This window comes from Anabrus simplex, chromosome 1, assembly GCF_040414725.1.
Source record: "Anabrus simplex isolate iqAnaSimp1 chromosome 1, ASM4041472v1, whole genome shotgun sequence".
Taxonomy (NCBI): domain Eukaryota; kingdom Metazoa; phylum Arthropoda; class Insecta; order Orthoptera; family Tettigoniidae; genus Anabrus; species Anabrus simplex.
Genome location: NC_090265.1, coordinates 1,753,885,388 through 1,753,905,144, shown reverse-complemented (window position 1 = coordinate 1,753,905,144; position 19,757 = coordinate 1,753,885,388). Strand labels below are relative to the sequence as shown.

The window sequence follows — 19,757 nt, the reverse complement described above, 5'->3', positions numbered from 1 at the left end:
TTCCTTGATTTTCCTGTATGCAGCATCTACCTTTCCCAGGACCATACAGCCTTCGACATCCTTGCACTTCTCCTTCAGCCATTCTTCCTTAGCTACCTTGCACTTTCTATCCACTTGATTCTTTAATCGCCTGTACTCTTTTCTGCCCTCTTCATTTCTAGCATTCTTGTATTTTCGTCGTTCATCAATCAGGTCTAGTCTCTCCTGAGTTATCCACTGATTCTTAGTTGATCTTTTCTTCCTTCCTAACATTTCTTCAGCAGCCATACTGACTTCATTTTTCATGACTCTCCACTCTTCCTCTACTGTGTTTCTTTCGGCCTTTTCATTTAGTCCTTGTGCAACATGTTCCTTGAAACGATCCATCACACTCTTTTCTTTCAACTTGTCTAGATCCCATCTTTTTGCATTCTTTCCTTTCTTCAATTTCTTCAACTTCAGATGGCATTTCATGACCAACAAGTTGTGGTCAGAGTCCACGTCTGCTCCTGGGAAAGTTTTGCAATCCAACACCTGGTTTCTGAATCTCTGCCTAATCATAATGAAGTCTATTTGATACCTTCCAGTGTCTCCAGGTCTCGTCCACGTATACAGCCGTCGTTTGTGGTGTTTGAATCAAGTATTGGCGAGGACTAAATTATGGTCAGTGCAGAATTCAACCAGCCGACTTCCTCTTTCGTTCCTTTGTCCCAATCCAAATTCTCCTACTGTGCTACCTTCTCTTCCTTGGCCTACCACTGCGTTCCAGTCTCCCATCACAATTAGATTCTCGTCACCTTTGACATATTGTATTAAATCTTCTATCTCCTCATATATTCTTTCAATTTCTTCATCATCCGCTGAACTAGTAGGCATATAGACCTGCACTATTGTGGTGGGCATTGGTTTGGTGTCTATCTTGGCGACAATAATTCTTTCACTATGCTGGTCGTAGTAGCTTATCCGCTGCCCTATTTTCTTATTCATTATTAAACCAACTCCTGCATTACCCCTGTTTGATTTTGTGTTGATAATTCGGTAGTCGCCTGACCAAAAATCCTGTTCTTCCTGCCAACGTACTTCACTTATACCAACTACATCCAACTTTAGCCTATCCATCTCCCTTTTCAGATTCTCTAACCTACCACAACGATTCAAACTCCTAACATTCCACGCTCCGACTCGCAGAATGTCAGTATCCATCTTCCTGATGATCGCCCCCTCTCGTGTAGTCCCCACCCGGAGATCCGAATGGGGGACTAGTTTACCTCCGGAATATTTTACCAGGGAGGAAGCCATCGTCAGTACATCTTTCATACAGAGAGAGCTGCATGTCCTCGGGAGGTGGTTACGGCTGCAGTTTCCCGTTGCTTTCAGCCGTGTAGCAGTATCAACACAGCTAAGCCATGTTGAGTATTATTACAAGGCTGTATCAGTCAATCTGTTACAGACATGAAAATTGGTATTTGGAATCTCCTTTGAAAATAAAGAAGCACGTATTGTTGTGTTTTTGGATAATCCGGAAAATAGGAGGTGAATAGGAGTAACACAGGGGTGAATTTTAAAAAAGACTATATCTGCAAATTATATCAGACACGTAACACATTACAAATTTGAAAACTGGTATTTGGAATTTCCTGTAAAGGTAAAGAAACATAAATATTTTTTTCGGAAAATACACTTAAGGGGAACTGAAAAGGGGGTGAATTTTTAAAATTAGCATATCTACTGTGTATCTCAAAAACTTAACATATGGCAGACGTGAAAATTGGTATTTGGAATCTTCTTTAAAAACAAGGAAACACGTATCATTTGTTTTCGGAAAACCCCTTAACGAGGTGGGGGGGGGGGTGAAAGAATTGAAAAATTAGTTGAATTATTTGTATGAATATATATACCAAAAATTCTAAAGATGTTACAAACGTGAAAACTGGTATTTGGAAACTCCTTTAAAAATAACGAAACACGCAATTTTTCGGAGGAGAAATCAACTTGGTAGAGGGGGGATGAAAACGGAGATGAATTCCTTTTACGAGGGTACATATATCTCAAAAACGGAAGATGTTGCAGTCGTGATATTCGTATTTGGAAGCTCTTCTAACGAAACGGGTACTGTTTACTTTTGGAAAATTCGCTTAAGTGGGGAGTGTGAAAGGAAGTGAAAAAAATTGAATTCTTTTCTGGAGAAACTTATATCTCAAAACTGAAGGTTACAGACGTGGAAATTGGTATTTAGAATCTCCTTGAAAAATAAAGAAACACGCAATTTTTGGGTGGGGTGAAACCAACTTAACGGGAGGGATGGAGTGAAAAAGGAGTTGTATTCTTTTCATGAGGATACTTTTTCCTCAAAAACTGAAGATGTTACAGACATGAACATTTGTATTTGGAATTTTCTTTCGAAGTAAAGAAACACGTAATATTTTGTCTTTGGAAAATCCACTTAAGGGGGATGAATTAATTGTAAAATTAGTTGAATTCTTAGTATTGTATGAGGATACTTATATCTCAAAAACTAAAAATGTTACACACGTGAAAACTTGTATTTGGAATCTCCTTTAAAAATAAAGAAACACGCATTTTTTGGAGGGGGGGGGTCAACTTAACGGGCTGGGGTGAAAAAGGATTTTAATTCCTTTTACGAGGATACATATATCTCAAAAACTGAAGATGTTGCAGTCGTGATATTCGTAATTTGGAAGCTCTTCTAACGAAACGGATATTGTTTATTTTTGGAAAATTCACTTAAGTGGGGAGTGTGAAAGGAAGTGAAAAAAATTGAATTCTTTTTCTGGAGAAACTTATATCTCAAAACTGAAGGTTACAGACGTGGAAATTGATATTTAGAATCTCCTTGAAAAACAAGGAAACACGCATTTTTTGGGTGGGGTGAAACCAACTTAACGGGAGGTGGTGGAGTGAAAAAGGAGTTGTATCCTTTTCATGTGGATACTTATATCTCAAAAACTGAAGATGTTATAGGCATGAACATTTGTATTTGGAATCTTCTTTCAAAGTAAAGAAACACGTGTTCTTTTGTCTTCGGAAAATCCACTTAAGGGGGGTGAATGAATTGAAAAATTAGTTGAATTCTTTGTGTGAGGATACTTATATCTCAAAAACTAAAGATGTTAAAGACGTGAAAATTGGTATTTGGAATTTCCTTTAAAAATAAAGAAACACTTACTTTTGGGAAAGGGGGAATCAGTTTAACGAGTAGGAACCGAGGGGGGGGGGGGAGGGAGGGGTGGAAAAGATTTGAATTACGTTCATGAGGATACTTATATCTCAAAAAATGAAGATGTTACAGATGTGAAAATTAGTATTTGGCATGTCCTTTAAAAATAAAGAAACAAGCATTTGTTTTTTTCTCTCGGAAAATCGACGTAAGGGGTTGGGGGTGAAAATAAGTAAATGAGCTGTTGATATATGTTTATGAGGATACTTTATCTTAAAAACTGAAGCTGGTACAGACGTGAAAATTGAATTTCCTTTCAAAATAAAGAAACACATAATTTTTTGTTTTTGCAAAGAGGGGTGGAAAGAAGTGAAGAAGAAGTTGAATTATTTTTATGAGTATACATTTATCTCAAAAACTGAAGGTGTTACAGACGTACAGATATGAAAACTGGTATTTGGAATCTCCTTTAGACATAATGAAACACGTATTTTTTTCGGAAAATCAAATTAAGGGGCTGGAAGGAAATGGAAAGCGGCTGAATTTTTAAAATGAGTACTGGTATATCTACATTATATGTCAAAAACTTAACATGTTAGAGACAAGAAACTTAGAAATTGGAAAGTCCTTTAAAAATACAGGAACATGTAGGCTACCTTTTTGTTATCGGAGAAGGCACTTGACGGGGGGTGAAATGTTAAAAATAGTTTATTTCTTATGAGGATACTTATATCTTAAAAATTGAAGATGTTACAGACGTAAAAATTGGCATTTGGAATGTCCTTTAAAAATAAAGAAACATGTATTTTTTGTTTCCGGAAAATATACTTAAATGGGGGTGGGGGTGGGGGAAGGACTGATCAAGGGTTTGAATTCTTTTTATGGAGATACTTATGTATATCTCAAAAACTCAAGATGTTACAGATGTGGGAATATGTATTTAGAATATCCTTTAAAAATAAAGAAACATGTATTTATTTTTCGACTTGAGAGAAGACTGTTTCTCACATGTACAGTTCTATGTCGCATGGACGTCTTAGCCTCAAAAGGTAATACCACAAACATGGTTTACAAAGAATTTCTAGGGTAAATGAAACTCAATTTTTGGGTGAGATTTTATACTTTAGGAATTTTCAGATAATGCCTTAGTACAATGCCGAGAAACGATTACTTTGATCAAATTACGAAATCCACGCTAGCGAAGCCGCGGGTAATTGCTAGTATAATATAAACAAAGACAACTGGTACAGTTTTACTTTTTATTTGACAGAAGTAATTTATTTGTTTGTAGGCTGCCTTAATCCACCGGTTCTCAAGTGCGTTATCATTTTCAATTTTGAACCAAATTTCTTAGTAAATGATGTTTTGCAATTCCCTGTGCTCATTCCGGTTATGTTTTGTTTTTATTTTTATTTTTGTATGGGCTAAGAGTGGAAATGAAGCGACCGTGGCCTTAAATTAAGACACAGCCTCAGAATTTGAACAGAATAACAGACAAATAACTAGCGGAATCAACTTTTAAAGTTGTATATTTTCCTTAGACCGAGCGAGTTGGGCGTACGGTTAGGGGCGCGCAGCTGTGAGCTTGCATTCGAAAAATAGTTAGTTCGAACTCCAGTGTCGACAGCCCTGAAGATGGTTTTCCGTGGTTTCCCATTTTCACACCATGCAAATGCCGGGCTGTACCTTAATGAAGGCCACGGTCGCATCCTTCCAACTCCTACCCGTTTCCTATCCAATCGTCGCCACAAAACATATCTGTGTCGGTGCGACGTAAAGCAACTTGTAAAAAAAGAAAGAAAGAAAGAAAGAAAGAAAGAAAGAAAGAAAGAAAGAAAGTAAAAGTCCACTTAGAAATTTAACAGAGGGCTTCACTCCAACTTGAACAGAAACATGAACGTTTTCTTACTCCAAACAATTATCTATAACACGTAGAGTGCCAGAACTAACTGCGAACTGAGCAAGTAGTACTGCGTGAGTTGGGTCACGAAGCTGTCAGCATGAATTCGGGAAATAGTGGGTTCCAACCCTACTGTTGGCAGCCCTGAATGTGGTTTTCCATGGTTTCCAATTTTCACACCATGCAAATGTTGGGAATGTACCGTAGTTAACGCCACGGTCACTTTCTTCCCACTCCTAGCCCTTTTCTATCCCATAGTCGCCATAAGACCTGTCTGTGTCAGTGCGACGTAAAGCTAATTGAAAAGAGAAAGAAAAAAACTAAAGGCAATCTACGCCTTCATTGTAGTAAAAATTCATCTGCATACCGGTACCTGCAAAAGCGCACATACCCGGGGGCAAGGGGGAGCCGCGGCCCACCTCTAGCTCTCAGGGAAAGGCAAAAATCTAGTGTAGTCAAGTGTTTTCCTTTCAAGAAAATAATTTAAATGTCAGTAGTACGTAAAAGCGATAGTACCGTCCCCCACCAACAGGCAGGGGATACCGTGGGTTATTCTACCGCAGAATACAAATCGCCATTTATCTTCCAAAATATTAAAATTAATACGTACCCCCAGGTTTCCCCCCCCCCCCTAGAAACTGTCATATGGGCGCCCATGGGTACCTATGTATGTGGACTATATAATTATGTAGACTGTGTTTCGAAAAAATCACTTTGTATCAACGCGAAGATATTTCTGTCCGAGAAAAATGGGGCATTTTCGTTATTCTTCGCTTTCCAGACCGGGGCCGCTGTCTTACCGTCAGATAGCTCCTCAATTGTAATCATGTAGGCTGAGTGGACCTCGAACAAGCCATCAGTTACGGATGAAAATCCCTGACCTCGCCGGTAATCAAACCCCGGGGCCGCCGGGTAAGAGGTAGCCACGCTATCCCTACACTGCGGGGCCGACAATAATAGGCTATACCCTGTACATCCACTTGCATTTTATCTTTTACTATATTCTGCAGGCTCGATTACACATCATCAAATAAAGCCCAGTATGTGGACTTAAAATTAAGTTTTTTAACAATATAAAAAAGGTCATATGCATTTTCTCTGTAACTAATGGTTCTGTAGGAAATTCGGCTTTTTACAGTATGTATTAAGATAGGCTTTCCAGAACACTCTCCGGCTCAGCGCTGTTCAACTGGGTATTTGGCCGGTTCTCGGTAGGTCCTGTTAATTCAAACGAAACAGCAGAGTGTGAGAAGGTTGCCCCTTAAAAATTACATGTCAAGGAAGGGTTTAAACAGAAGTCAGTGATATCGTCAAATATCGGGCCGTCAAAGATGGGTATGTTTTGCTAGTAAATAAAATAAAATAAATAAATAGTCCGCTTCTGTGGTGTAGTGGTTAGTGAGATTAGCTGCCACCGCAGATTCGCGGCTCTGCCACGAAATTTGAAAAGTGGTACGAGGGCTGAAACGGGGTTCACTCAGCATCGGGTGGTCCAATGACTAGAGGAGGGGGGGGGGGGTGCGTTCCGATTCCCACCTCAACTATTCTCGAAGTGGTTTTCCGCCGTTTCCCACTTCTCCTGCAGGCAAATACCGGGATGGTACCTAACTTAAGGCCACGGCCGCTTCCTCCCCTCTTCCTTGTCCATTCCTTCCAATCTTCCCATCCCCCTCACAAGACCCTTGTTCAGCATAACAGGTGAGGCTGCCTGGGCGAGGTACTGATCTTCTTCTCCAGTTGTATGCCCCCAACCCAAAGTCTCATGCTCTAGGACACTGCCCTTGAGGTGGTAGAGGTGTGATCCCTCGCTGAGTCCTAGGGCAAACCCAACCCTGGAGGGTAAACGGATAAATAAATAAATAAATAAATAAATAAATAAATAAATAAATAAATAAATAAATAAATAAATAAATAAATAAATAAATAAATAAATAAATAAATAAATAAATGCCGACTTGTGGTGTAGTGGTTAGTGTGATTAGCTGCCACCCCCGGAGGCCCTGGTTCTATTCCAGGCTCTGCCGCGAAATTTGAAAAGTGGTACAAAGGCTGGAATGGGGTCCACTCAGCCTCGGGAGGTCAACTGAGTAGAGGTGGGTTCGATTCCCACCTCAACCATCCTCAAAGTAGTTTTCCGTGGTTTCCCACTTCTCCTCCAGGCGAATGACAGGAATGGTACCTAACCTAAGGCCACGGCCGCTTCCTTCCCTCTTCCTTGCCTATCCCTTCCCATCTTTCCATCCCTCCACAAGGCCCCTGTTCAATATAGCAGGTGAGGCCGCCTGGGTGAGGTACTGGTCATACTCCCCAGTTGTATCCCACGACCAAGAGTCTGAAGCTCCAGGAAACTGCTCTTGAGGCGGTAGAGGTGGGATCCCTCGCTGAGTCCGAGGGAAAAACCAACCCTGGAGGGTAAGCAGATTAAGGAAGGAGCTGTTTGACGTTCCAGGAAATCTACCAAGTCTCATATATTTAAGCACTCTTAACTGCTAACCGTATCGGTATTTGATCCCACACCCTTGAGTTTGTAAGGTGAGCGCGTAACCAATTATGCAATGCTGTCTGCACATGGACTTTACTGCGGAGTTCGAACTCTTGCCCTGAGAGTTCAATCGATCACCACTGATCTTCATTTAGGGCAGTCGCCCAAGTGGCAGATTCCCTATCTGTTGTTTCTTCCATGGATGAGATGTTCTTAATTTGTTGAGGTATTCTCTTGCCGTACCTCGCTAATGCCGAATACAGAATTGTACAACTATTCTGACGGTCGACAAGTTGTTGCATGGGATGTGCAGTTCTTTGGACCCATGGATCACCACATTGTAAAATACACGTAATAGGCTAGGTGGGTGATAATGGAATACGGCTCATTTTCTGAATACTTCAGATTGTCTTCAAAAGAGCGCGTCGTGTAGCGGAGAGTGTCGTAGTGCTATCTACTCATTGTACGAGTAACTACTGTGTTACAGACGTTGCTGAGAGAGTGCGCTGATCTCGGGTTACACTGCATTCTGGCGAACAAGAAAGTAATTATGTTAAGAAGTTGTTCCAACGTGGTAGAGAAATGTTGGTGTGTTCTTTTTAATAGCCTAGGTACTTGTGGCTCGTTGGTCTAGGGGTATGATTCTCGCTTAGGGTGCGAGAGGTCCCGGGTTCAAATCCCGGACGAGCCCGGCAATTTTTAAGTATACGAACATTTCCGGTTCATAACCATGACATGCGTATTTGGTAATTAAGGTCACACTTCCCTGATGTTGCTATGGAGATAGACATTACAATTATTGCTTTCCACCATCCGTTCGAAGAGCATGTTACACTTGAATGGCAATGTTGTATTTATTTCAACATTAAGCCATGACATACAAGTCACCATGCAAACTGCATATAACATGAAAATGAAGGAATACATCACCAAGATAAACAGCCAAGAGATTCAAAGCTATCTCATTAACTTATAAAACCCTGTAATTAAACATCAACACGTCCTGAGAAAAATGTAAGGTTCTCTGAAACAAATTCTTCCTGTAAAGTGAAGTTGTCCGCCTCTGTGGTGTAGTGGTTAGTGTGATTAGCTGCCATCCCCGGAGGCCTGGGTTCGATTCCCGGCTCTGCCACGAAATTTGAAAAGTGGTACGAGGGCTGGAACGGTGTCCACTCAGCCTCGGGAGGTCAACTGAGTAGAGGTGGGTTCGATTCCCACCTCAACCATCCTGGAAGTTCCTTGTCTATCTCTTCCAATCTTCCCATCCCCCACCAAGGTCCTTGTTCAGCATAGCCGGTGAGGCCGCCTGGGCGAGGTACTGGTCATTCTCCCCTGTTACATCCCCGACCCAAAGTCTCACGCTCTAGGACACTGCGCTTGAGGCGGTAGAGATGGGATCCCTCGCTGAGTCCGAGGGAAAAACCAACCCTGGAGGGTAAGCAGATAAAGAAAGAAGAAAGAAAGTGAAGTAAATTTTATTGTTCAGTACAGTATGTGCATTCAAAATAACATCAAATAATGTGTCCGCCTCTGTGGTGTGGTGGTTAGTGTGATTAACTACCACCCCCTGAGGCCCGGGTTCGATTCCCGGCTCTGCCACGAAATTTGAAAGTGGTACCAGGGCTGGAGCGGGGCTATGGTGGGGTCCACTCAGCCTTTGGAGGTCAACTGAGTAGAGGTGGTATTCGATCCCCACTTCAGCCATCCTGGAAGTGGCTTTCCGTGGTGTCCCACTTCTCCAGGCAAATGCCTGGATGCTACCTAACTTAAGGCCACGGCCGCTTCCTTCCCTCTTCCTTGTTTGTTCCTTCCAGTCTTCCCATCCTCCACCAAAGCCCCTATTCAGCATACCAGGTGAGGTCGCCTGGGCGAGGTACTGGTCCTCTTCCCCAATGTCTCACGCTCCAGGACACTGCCGTTGAGACTGTAGAGGTAGGTTCCCTCGGTGAGTCTGAGGGAAAGCAGATTAAAAAGAAGAAGAAGTATTGAATGTTATCACTCTGATCTATTCATAGTGATAATAAATAATACATATTACGGTATAACACTTCCTGAATTACTCATATTTTGAGCTTCAATATTTTCTTGTAAGGCATAAGCATTTTTCATACCTAGCTTTACAGCTTTCTTTTTGAAGAGTCTAAGCTAGGAACTCAAGGCCGTGCCCGGAAGGGGTAGTGTGGGGATTGAATGTCCTCCCCGAAATACAGAACTACCAGTTTGTTTGTCTAAGGTAGTGGTGGTGGTGATTATTGGTTTTTTTTTTTTTTTTTGCTAGTTGTTTTACGTCGCACCGACACAGATAGGTCTTACGGCGACGACGGGACAGAAAAGGGCTAGGAGTGGGAAGGAAGCGGCCGTGGCTTTAATTAAGGTACAGCCCCAGCATTTGCCTGGTGTGAAAATGGGAAACCACGGAAAACCATTTTCAGGGTTGCCGACAGTGGGGTTCGAACCTACTATCTCCCGAATACTGGATACTGGCCGCACTTAAGCGACTGCAGCTATCGAGCTCGGTGATTATTGTTTTAAGAGGAAGTACAACTAGGCAACCATCCTCTATATAACACTAATCAGAGAGAAAAATGGAAGGGGTCCGACACTTCGAAAAATGAAGGTATCGGCCAATGGAAGACAAGGGCCACGAAGGGCGTGAAAATGAAAGACTCCCTAGCCCTCGCAAACCTAATAGCGTCGGGGTCGGAAAAGAACAAGAGTTGACCAAGAGAGGTCTGATAGGATAAATGAAATTGAGGAGCCTGGCACAAGTAAATGGAAGCAATGCCAGGAGTCAGCTAAGGGCCCCGTGGTCGCCAACCCACGCTCCAAAGTTCAGAGCCTCTGGGGCCTGTTTGTCTAACCCTTGTCCCTTTTCTCTGCGAGGTCGCGGTCTCTGCGGGTTTTTATGACCGGATGCCCTTTCTTTCGTCAACCTCATCAGAGGAGTTAATGAGATGTATTGAATGACATGATATTTGACAGTAGGAAGGGAGAGGGTGAAACCCGGTGTCGGTACATAGCCTACTCCTGTCGAATAGCACCAAGGGGTCTGCTCATAGGGGAGGGCCTAAAATTTAATTTTCAAATATTTATGTTATTCTATATATATAAAATAAGAGTTTTGTGTGTACATTGCTCAGAATTTGAAAAGAATGGTATTTCAGTATCGATCATGTCCACAGTAACGAGGAAATGCACTTTTTACTTTTCCGTAATTTCTGTCTGTCTGTTTGTCTGTATGTATGTATGTATGTATGTATGTATATATGTACACGCATCACTAGAAAATGGCTCAAGAGAATTGAATGAAAATCGGTATGCAATGTCGGAGAATAAGTCGCTACAATCTAAGCCATAAATAATTTTGTTCACGCTCATAGAAATGGTAGTTTAGTGGAAGACCTAACATTTAATTTTCAAATATTTATGTTATTAGTGGTCCTATCTTAAAAAAAATGGGTATACAAAGTCGCAGAGAAGGTCCACACAATCTAGGCTATAAATAATTTTATTCACGCTGAGTGAAATGGTAGTTCAGGGAAGGCCTAAAATTTAATTCTTAAATGTTTACGTTATTAGTGGTCCTATCTCATTGAAAACTGATGTACAAAGTCAGAAAATCAGTCACTACAATCTAGGTTATCAATCGTTTTATTCACACTGAATGAAATGGTAGTTTAGGCGAGGGCCTAAAATGTAATTCTCAAATATTTATATTATTAGTGATGGTTAGAGAAGGTCCACACAATCTAGGCTATAAATAATTTTATTCACGCTGAGTGAAATGGTAGTTCAGGGAAGGCCTAAAATTTAATTCTTAAATGTTTACGTTATTAGTGGTCCTATCTCATTGAAAACTGATGTACAAAGTCAGAAAATCAGTCACTACAATCTAGGTTATCAATCGTTTTATTCACACTGAATGAAATGGTAGTTAAGGCGAGGGCCTAAAATGTAATTCTCAAATATACAATACAATCAGCCATTTCAATCATTAAAATGATGTGGCCTCTTTAAGTCGTGGGTATAGGTAGGCCTTCAACAGTCTTCTCCAAGTAGAACGGTCTTGGGCAGATCTCATCCAAGTGGTACCAGCGATCTTCTTGATATCTTTGTCCCATCTGTCCGGTGGTCTTCCTCTAGGCCTTCGATGTTCTCTCGGACTCCACTCCAGCACTAGTTTTGTCCATCTATCATCATTTCTTCGTGCAACATGGCCAGCCCACTGCCATTTTAAGGAGCGTACTCTCTCTAAGATGTCTTTAACCTTTGTAACAGACCGGATGTCATCAGCTCTTTTCCTATCTTTCTTTGTATAGCCTAGCATTGACCTTTCCATGGCTCTCTGCGCGGTCCGAAGTTTCCCTTTTGTGAATTCGTTCAGAGTCCAAGTCTCACAGCCATAAGTCAGCACAGGAAGGATGCATTGGTCAAATACTGTTTTCTTCAGATTTGCTGGCATTTTTGATCTTAATACTGAAGAATTCCTTCCAAATGCTTGCCATCCGAGCTTGATGCGCCTATAGATTTCTGGTCTTATATCACCTGTCATATTTATAATCTGGCCAAGGTAGATGTAATCACTGACCTCTTCTAATGGCATGTTCTTAATATTCACATTTCCAGCTTGAAATGTTGGACATAACTTTTGTTTTGGAAAGGTTTATGCTTAGGCCAATCAACTGACATTCTAATGCAAGATCTGTAATTAAGGTCTGGAGCTCTTCGAAGTCGTTTGCCAGTAAAGCAATATCATCTGCAAATCTCAAGTTATTTAGCCTTTTCCCATTAATTCTAATTCCCTTTTCTTCCCAGCTCAGCTTAGACATAGCCATCTCTAGGACCGCTGAGAATAGTTTCGGGGAGATGGGATCACCTTGTTTGACACCTCTGTTGATGGGGAATTCTGGGGTTGATTTACCGATATTAACGAAAGCTGAAGAAGTCTCATAGATATTGTTGAGCACTTGGATGTAAGCTGCTTCCACTCCTTGCTCATGTAAAGCTTGCATGACAGCTGTATGGCTGACAGAGTCAAATGCCTTTTCAAAATCAACAAAGGCAATGCAGAGAGGCAAATGATATTCATTTGCTCTGCTTATCACTTCTCTTACAGTCAGTATGTGGTATATTGTGCTAAAATTACTACGGAAACCTGCTTGTTCAATAGGTTGGGCTGAGTCAAGGATGAAACTGATTCGATTTAACAAGATCTTTGTAAAAAGTTTATACAAAATAGAGAGCAAGCTGATAGGACGATAATTTTTGATACTGTGAATATTTCCTTTCTTATGTATCAGTATGATCTTTGCTTTGTTCCATGATGTTGGAATTGAAGCCGAGTGCACACAGGAAGTGAATATTTTTGCCAAGTGATTTATTGTCTCCTCCCCTGTGAGTTTCAGGATGTCCACACAAAGCTCATCATCACCCGGCGCAGTTCCCTTTTTCATACTATCTAAAGCACACTTGACTTCCGAAGGGAGAATATCTGGAACATTAGATATATCATTTAGTTTAGGTCCATTCAGGGCTTCCTTTGGTTTGCTATACAGATTGCAATAAAAGTCTCTGATGAATTTCAAAACTTCCTCCTTTTCAGTAATTCGACCATCATTTCCATCTAGAGCAATTAGCTGCTTTTTACCGATTATGAGTTTTCGTTTGGCTGTCTTGAAACTCGTCTTGCTCTCTAAGCTTGTTCTTAAAGTGTCTTCCCTGAATTTCTGTAAGTCAGTTTTCATTTCTCTTCGTACTGCCTTACATATTTCAGAATATTCTATCATGTCACGATCAGTCTGAATTTTCTTTTCTCTCCTTCGCTTTAGCAGGGTTTTAGTTTTGTCACTGAATTTCTTTGGTTGGTCACTTTCCTTACATATGCCCCCGATTTCTTGAACACACGAAACAATCATTTCTGCTAGATCTTCAGCCTTAGTTACATGGTACTTACTTTGAAGAGCTGCCCGGAATGATTCCGAATTGTTTTCTAGGTTTTTGAGATTGATTCTGTTGCTCTTTCTTCTTATGAGTTTGTTCCTTTCATATCTTACATTAAGTTCAACTCTTGCTCTCACAAGACGGTGATCACTCCCAGTGCTGAATCGGTTTAACACTGATACGTCTTTTACAATATGCGGTCTATTCGACAGAATAAAGTCAATCTCATTTTTTACACTGAAGTTAGGGCTCCTCCACGTCCATTTTCGTTCAGGATGTTTCTTAAAGAATGTATTCATGATGGACATATTGGTGTATTCAGCAAACTGGACTAATCTCTCACCTCTATCATTTCGGTCATCAATTCCATATTTACCCACCACAGTGTCACCTTGTTTCTTGGTACCGACTTTTGCATTAAAGTCTCCAATAACCATCTGGAAGTGGCAATCACTTCCCTTTTTGCAGGTGTTATCAAGGCTTTCATAAAAGGACTCAATTTCTTCGTCTGGATGGCTTGAAGTGGGAGCATACACCTGAACGATCTGCAATTTGTATTTATTCGACAACTTAAGGACCATTCGAGCTACTCTGCTGGAAGATCCTTCTAAAATTGATACTCTATCAGCAATGTTCTTGTTAATTAAAAAGCCAACTCCATTGAATTTCCCTTCCGGATCACCACAAAAATAGAACAAGTTGCCAGATTTCAAACGGAAACAGTCTTCCCCTTTACGGCGCACTTCGCTTAAACCAACAATACTCCAGTTGATTTTTGTAAGTTCTTTCTCGATCTCTTCTAGTCTGTCATTGCCTAATAGAGAACGACAGTTGTATGTACAGATCTGGAATATCTGTGAATTCTTTCCAACATTTCTTAATGCATCGGACATCAAAGTTGCACCCACCCGGAGATCCGACTGTGGGGCTAATTTACCTCCGGAAGATTTAACGTTAATGCCACTCATCATGATTGACTTAAAGGGTATGAAGCATAATCACCACGCCTGCTTCAATGACGGATTGGTGATCCTCCCGCACTGATCGGCTCGCCGACCCAGTTTCCCGCTGGGGTTGGATACCCAACCTTCCACTGGGTTGCAATTCTCAAATATTTATATTATTAGTGATGGTATCGATAAATACTACATAACCAAAGTTATAGAGAATTAAATTTTCGACCGTTTATGTCTTATACATTTTACCGTACCGGCTATGATAACACAGATATTCATGAATTTGTATTTTTGTTGCGAAGTCCATATCGACGCCGAGCCACGAGAAAATGGGTTAACAGAATTTAATGAAAATCGGTATATAGAGTCGGGGAATAAGAAGCTACAGTCTAAGCTATAAACAATTTTATTCACCCTGGATGAAATTGTAGTTTAGGGGAAGGTGCCTAAAATTGAATTTTTAAATAATTATGTTTTTGGTCCTATCGAAAAGTACTACATAACAAAAGTTACAGAGAATACAATTTTCGATAATTTATGTTTTATTCAGTTTTACCGTACCGTCTATGAGTGGCATTTCAGAGTCAGAAGAAAACTAAATGTGAATGTCTACAATATCAAAAGCGCATAACATTGATCAACAATAACATTATATTGACCATTGTTTGTTGTGATGTTATTTGTCTCTTACACTGCCTCTCAACTCCTATAGATGGGATTACTGCTGCGTACCGAGTATAATAGCCTGACTGAATATTGGCGGGAAATAGCCGGGGAGTTAGAAACCTTTCTTCTTTAGCATGCCATTCCTCTGGTTCATATATTTTCTGATACAGCTGGTATATAACACACTGGTTCTTCATAGTATTCCAGTTATTCGACCCCTACTCTGACGCGCTGTTTTGAATGAACAGCGTGCCTACTTAGGGCAGAGAGTGATGTAGTAGTAGTAGTAGTAGTAGTAGTAGTAGTAGTAGTAGTAGTATGGCCTGGTCTAGAATAACAATTTAGGCCTATTCCAAATTATAGCACCACAATTCACTAAATAACTCAAAATTCGGCCCTGAAAAGAGCCCTTTCTTAAGAAAAGCTTCTTCCTCTTCACTTTTATTAAATTCTACATTCATTTTATTCTAAATTATCAGTGAAGAGGGGGTTTCTCCTCTGGCTTGGAGGAAAAAAATTACCTCCAAGTCAGATAGATTTTTCTGCCGCCAGTATAGTGAATTGATATTTTCTGACTAATCGGGTACTCCTAGGAAACAGATTAGTAAAAGGGCATAGTTTTTGCCCTGGGAGTCTCCACTATTCGACCCTCTCCCCGCCGAAAAAAGACGATGAGTGTTCACGAATCACGGCTGTCTGGGGCTTGGTCATTCCAGCTCTGGAACTTTGGACTGTTAAGTCGGCAGCGTAGTCCTGTTCGTTAAAAGTGAGAAAATGTGTGGTGTTTCGTTTGATCGAGTATTTCATATGAAAGCATTGCTTTGAATCGCGCCATTCCTACTGACGTCATTGTAATCTTTGTTCATTTCAGTTGGGAAAACCACTAAGACAGTCTTTCTGAGGATGTAAAAAGGCAGGTAAGAGAATGAGTGTATAATTAAAACTCCCCAACTTGATTGTGACCGATGGTATGCAAGCAGGTCTACCATTACAGTGAAAATTCCCTAACTCAGTCTTTATATGAGAAAAGATGTTTTGTGAATTCCCTGTCGCGTTTCTAGGGTAACGTTAAGAGCTATCCAATTTAATATACTCACAACGTGTACACTAGAATTCCGTAGCGAAGCACGGGTATATCAGCTAGTATAATACTAAACAGAGAGAAAAAATGGAAGGGGTCCGACACTTCGGAAAATGAAGGTATCGGCCAAAGTAAGACAAGGACCACGAAGGGCATGAAAATGAAAGACTCCCTAGGCCTCCGTACGTAATACCGTCGGGGTCTGAAAAAAACAAGAGTCGACCAAGGGAGGTCGGACAGGACAGATGAAAGTGGGGAGCCTGGCACAAGTAAGTGGAAGCAATACCAGGACTCAGCTGACAGCCCCGTGGTCGCCAACCCACCTTCCAAAGTTCAGAGCCCCTGAGACCCCATTTTAGTCGCTTCTTACGACAGAGAGGGGATACCGTGGGTGTTATTCTACCGCCCCCACCCACAGGGGAGGTTTCTCTATAACCCCACAACCTTTGGCGGTGCTATTTGAGGATCCAAGCAGCCTATGGGCTGATGGCCTAACACTGTTTTTGCTTTGATACATACCCCTACAGGTGTTCCTCTTTCTTTTATATTCTGTGGTCACAAGCAAAGAAGACGAAACTCGTCTAGAAGGAAGGCTGTGTGTTGATAAACATGGTGAATAATGTGACTTTATTTTTATACTTGTCTTTTGGTCTTTGAAATGATGTTTCTACATAGGACACACTTTCCTTCCAATTTAAATAAATGAAGGAAAGAAAATTTTAAAAAATGGTTCCTTTGTTTTAGTCCGTAAATATGAGTTTTCGCCGTCCCGTTTGGGGGTCAGTATGGGATAAGCGTTTCTAGCTTCAAAGACAAGACGTTCCGTACGATTTGGGACACGTAGCAATTCTTTACAAACATGGTATGTCTATATTTTCAGCCATCAACTGGACACATACTCTTGCCTACCAACTAACCAACAGATCCCAGAACTTGAGAAAACTCATGCTTATGGAACAGTAGTGCGTGAAATTAAGTAAGGTATTTGACACAGACTTCACATTACACACACGCACCCAACACCCACCTCTCTCAACAGAACATAACAGAGAAAAACTAGACAATCAAGTATAGTAATTGACAGAAGTGACATGCAAGAAGTGACGTGCACTATCACTGTATTAAAAAAGCATGTTGAAAAATATTCATAGGCCTAGTTTAACTTTTTACCGAGCTCGACAGCTGCAGTCGCTTAAGTGCGGCCAGTATCCAGTATTCGGGAGATAGTAGGTTCGAACCCCACTGTCGGCAGCCCTGAAGATGGTTTTCCGTGGTTTCCCATTTTCACACCAGGCAAATGCTGGGGCTGTACCTTAATTAAGGCCACGGCCACTTCCTTCCCAGTCCTAGCACTTTCCTGTCTCATTGTCGCCATAAGACATATCTGTGTCGGTGCGACGTAAAGCCAATAGCAAAAAATAAAAAAAATATAGCTAGTTTAACTTTTTAGACTGTCAATTTTAGGATTTCATCTGATCAGTTCGCTGTTTCTTTGTAAATTGGCACCAGAAAGATGTTTTCCAGGACCATTCTTGACGTGAGTGATATTCTTGTGTTCTAAGAAAAATAGTCGACTATATACATAAAAATCTGTGCTTTCAGAAATTATCAAGGGAGAGAACTGGTCCGGCCGTGCATGCTGTCATCTACCACAGTCAGAACGGTGCCAGTTGGCATGTGTAGCAGCTGGATCACGTCAAGACTTAACTCCTAGTTGTCGTCAAAGTGACGAACTTTCCTTCTTTTCATGTCTGGATCGCCAAGAAGTAAGTGATTTGCATCTGTTTGTACGGTCGTAAAGAAAAGCAAAATCAAAACACTACAGTTAACTTAATTGTATTCTTTGCTATTTTTTTTGCATGACTTATATTGAGTTATTAGTCTGTCACCCTCTAGTTCCTAGTTTTCTTACCACTTGTATTCTCTCTTCCTTTACTTGTATTTGTCCAACTTTTTTTTCGTTTTCTGCACTTTCCACATTAAGGCCCCTTAGTGAGTGTTGATGCTCGCCCCCTGATACAGTGGGGAAGTTGAAACGAGCTTATTAGGGGCAGAGAAGAAGTAGGTGAAGAGGGACTGTGAATAATGTAGAGATAGTCCATCTTTGTGAAGACAACAGTACCTCTCCCTATTTTAGTTACACAAAAAGGAACTTGAATAATTGTGAAGTACTGTAAGTATAAGTCGGATTTAATTGAATAACGCAGCAAATCATTGAGTATAACGTCAAGTTTCCTGTATAGATGTATTACAAACGTTCGAAAGGACTTCCTTTTGTAACATGGCATTTATACCTATCTAATCTGAAAGTGATTTCGTCCCAAATTCTACGAATCATATGATACGATGTGATATATCATATCAAAGTCAGTGGTTGATACTGCTTCTCTTATCCAAACTTGCAGTTTATTTTGACTTGCAGGAAGAGTTGGAAGAAACACTTTGTCTTTAACGAAGCCCCACTCACAGAAATCCAAGGGCGTCAAATCGGGTGATCTTGGTGTCCAAGATGTGGAAGTTGTAAGAGATTTGCCAAAGTTAAATAGCTTTTGGGCATCAAATTCTACCAAAGCACCATTCATTTTTATCGAGAGTACGTGCTGTAACTAGAATGAATTATCTTGATATGTTGCAAAACTATCTAATGCCCAAGAAGACGTAACCAGAGAATTAATTTTTTAACACGATAGTGCAACTCCATATTTCCATCACAAGGTTTACATCTTACCTTAGTCACCCGATCTGACGCCCTTGGATTATCTTTCTTGTTATTGGTTCAACGTCACACTAATACTTCGAAGGTTTTTGACGGCAAATGGATGAGAAAGCAGCCATGGCCTTAATTAAGATGCAAAATGGAAAACCACAGAAAACCATCTTCAGGGCTGCCGATGGTGGGATTCGAATCCACCATTTCCTGAATGCAAGCTTACAGCTACGTGACCCTAACCGCACGACAACTCATTCGTTCCTTCGGATTTCTGTGAGCAGGACTATGTTAAAGACAATGTTTCTTGCACCTCTTCCTGCAAGTCCAAATGCAAGTTCAGATAAGAGAAGCAGTGGGAACTATTGAAGCCCACCATCGGCTGTCTTTAGAATGGTTTTCTAAGGCTTCTCATTTTCACTTCGAAGCAAATGCTGGGACAGTTCCTATTCATAGTCCACAGCCAATTTGTTCCACCTCCTTACCCATTCACCATTCATTTCATCTTCATTTTATCAGGAATGGCATCCAGCCATAAAAATATGCCATATAAATTCATCTCACCTCATCCCCGACCCTGTATCAAGAAACAGGGCTAAATGGGTAGACAAATATACTTTCTTCACAATTCTAGTTCCATTCTGTATAACTAATTTAGGGAGACCATATATTTGAAGATGTGAAGATAGTGATTGGAGGCTTGGATCCCATATATTGCATGGTAAAATTCTTACCTGAAAAGTTTCTCCAGCAATAAAGGTACCGGTACTGGTAACGTGTGACTCTGAGACACTTTCTTATCCTTCCTCTCTCCTGACATTGATTCAGCAATGTTTAAGTATATAGTTATAGAACAGAAAGTGTTACT

The 19,757-nt window shown here is 40.8% G+C and overlaps 1 protein-coding gene and 1 non-coding gene across 2 annotated transcripts in view; both read left to right on the top strand.

The window, feature by feature from the left end:
- Window positions 1-19,757, top strand: part of Reck (Reversion-inducing-cysteine-rich protein with kazal motifs) — a 101,707-nt gene that overhangs the window by 26,915 nt on the left and 55,035 nt on the right. The window contains exon 2 of the mRNA XM_068226718.1: window positions 17,780-17,948. Within this exon, the coding sequence (XP_068082819.1) occupies window positions 17,780-17,948 (169 nt within the window). The remainder of the gene's footprint in view (window positions 1-17,779; window positions 17,949-19,757) is intronic.
- On the top strand, window positions 8,159-8,230 carry TRNAP-AGG (transfer RNA proline (anticodon AGG)). Its single transcript has one exon. It is a non-coding gene; the product is annotated as a tRNA-Pro (tRNA).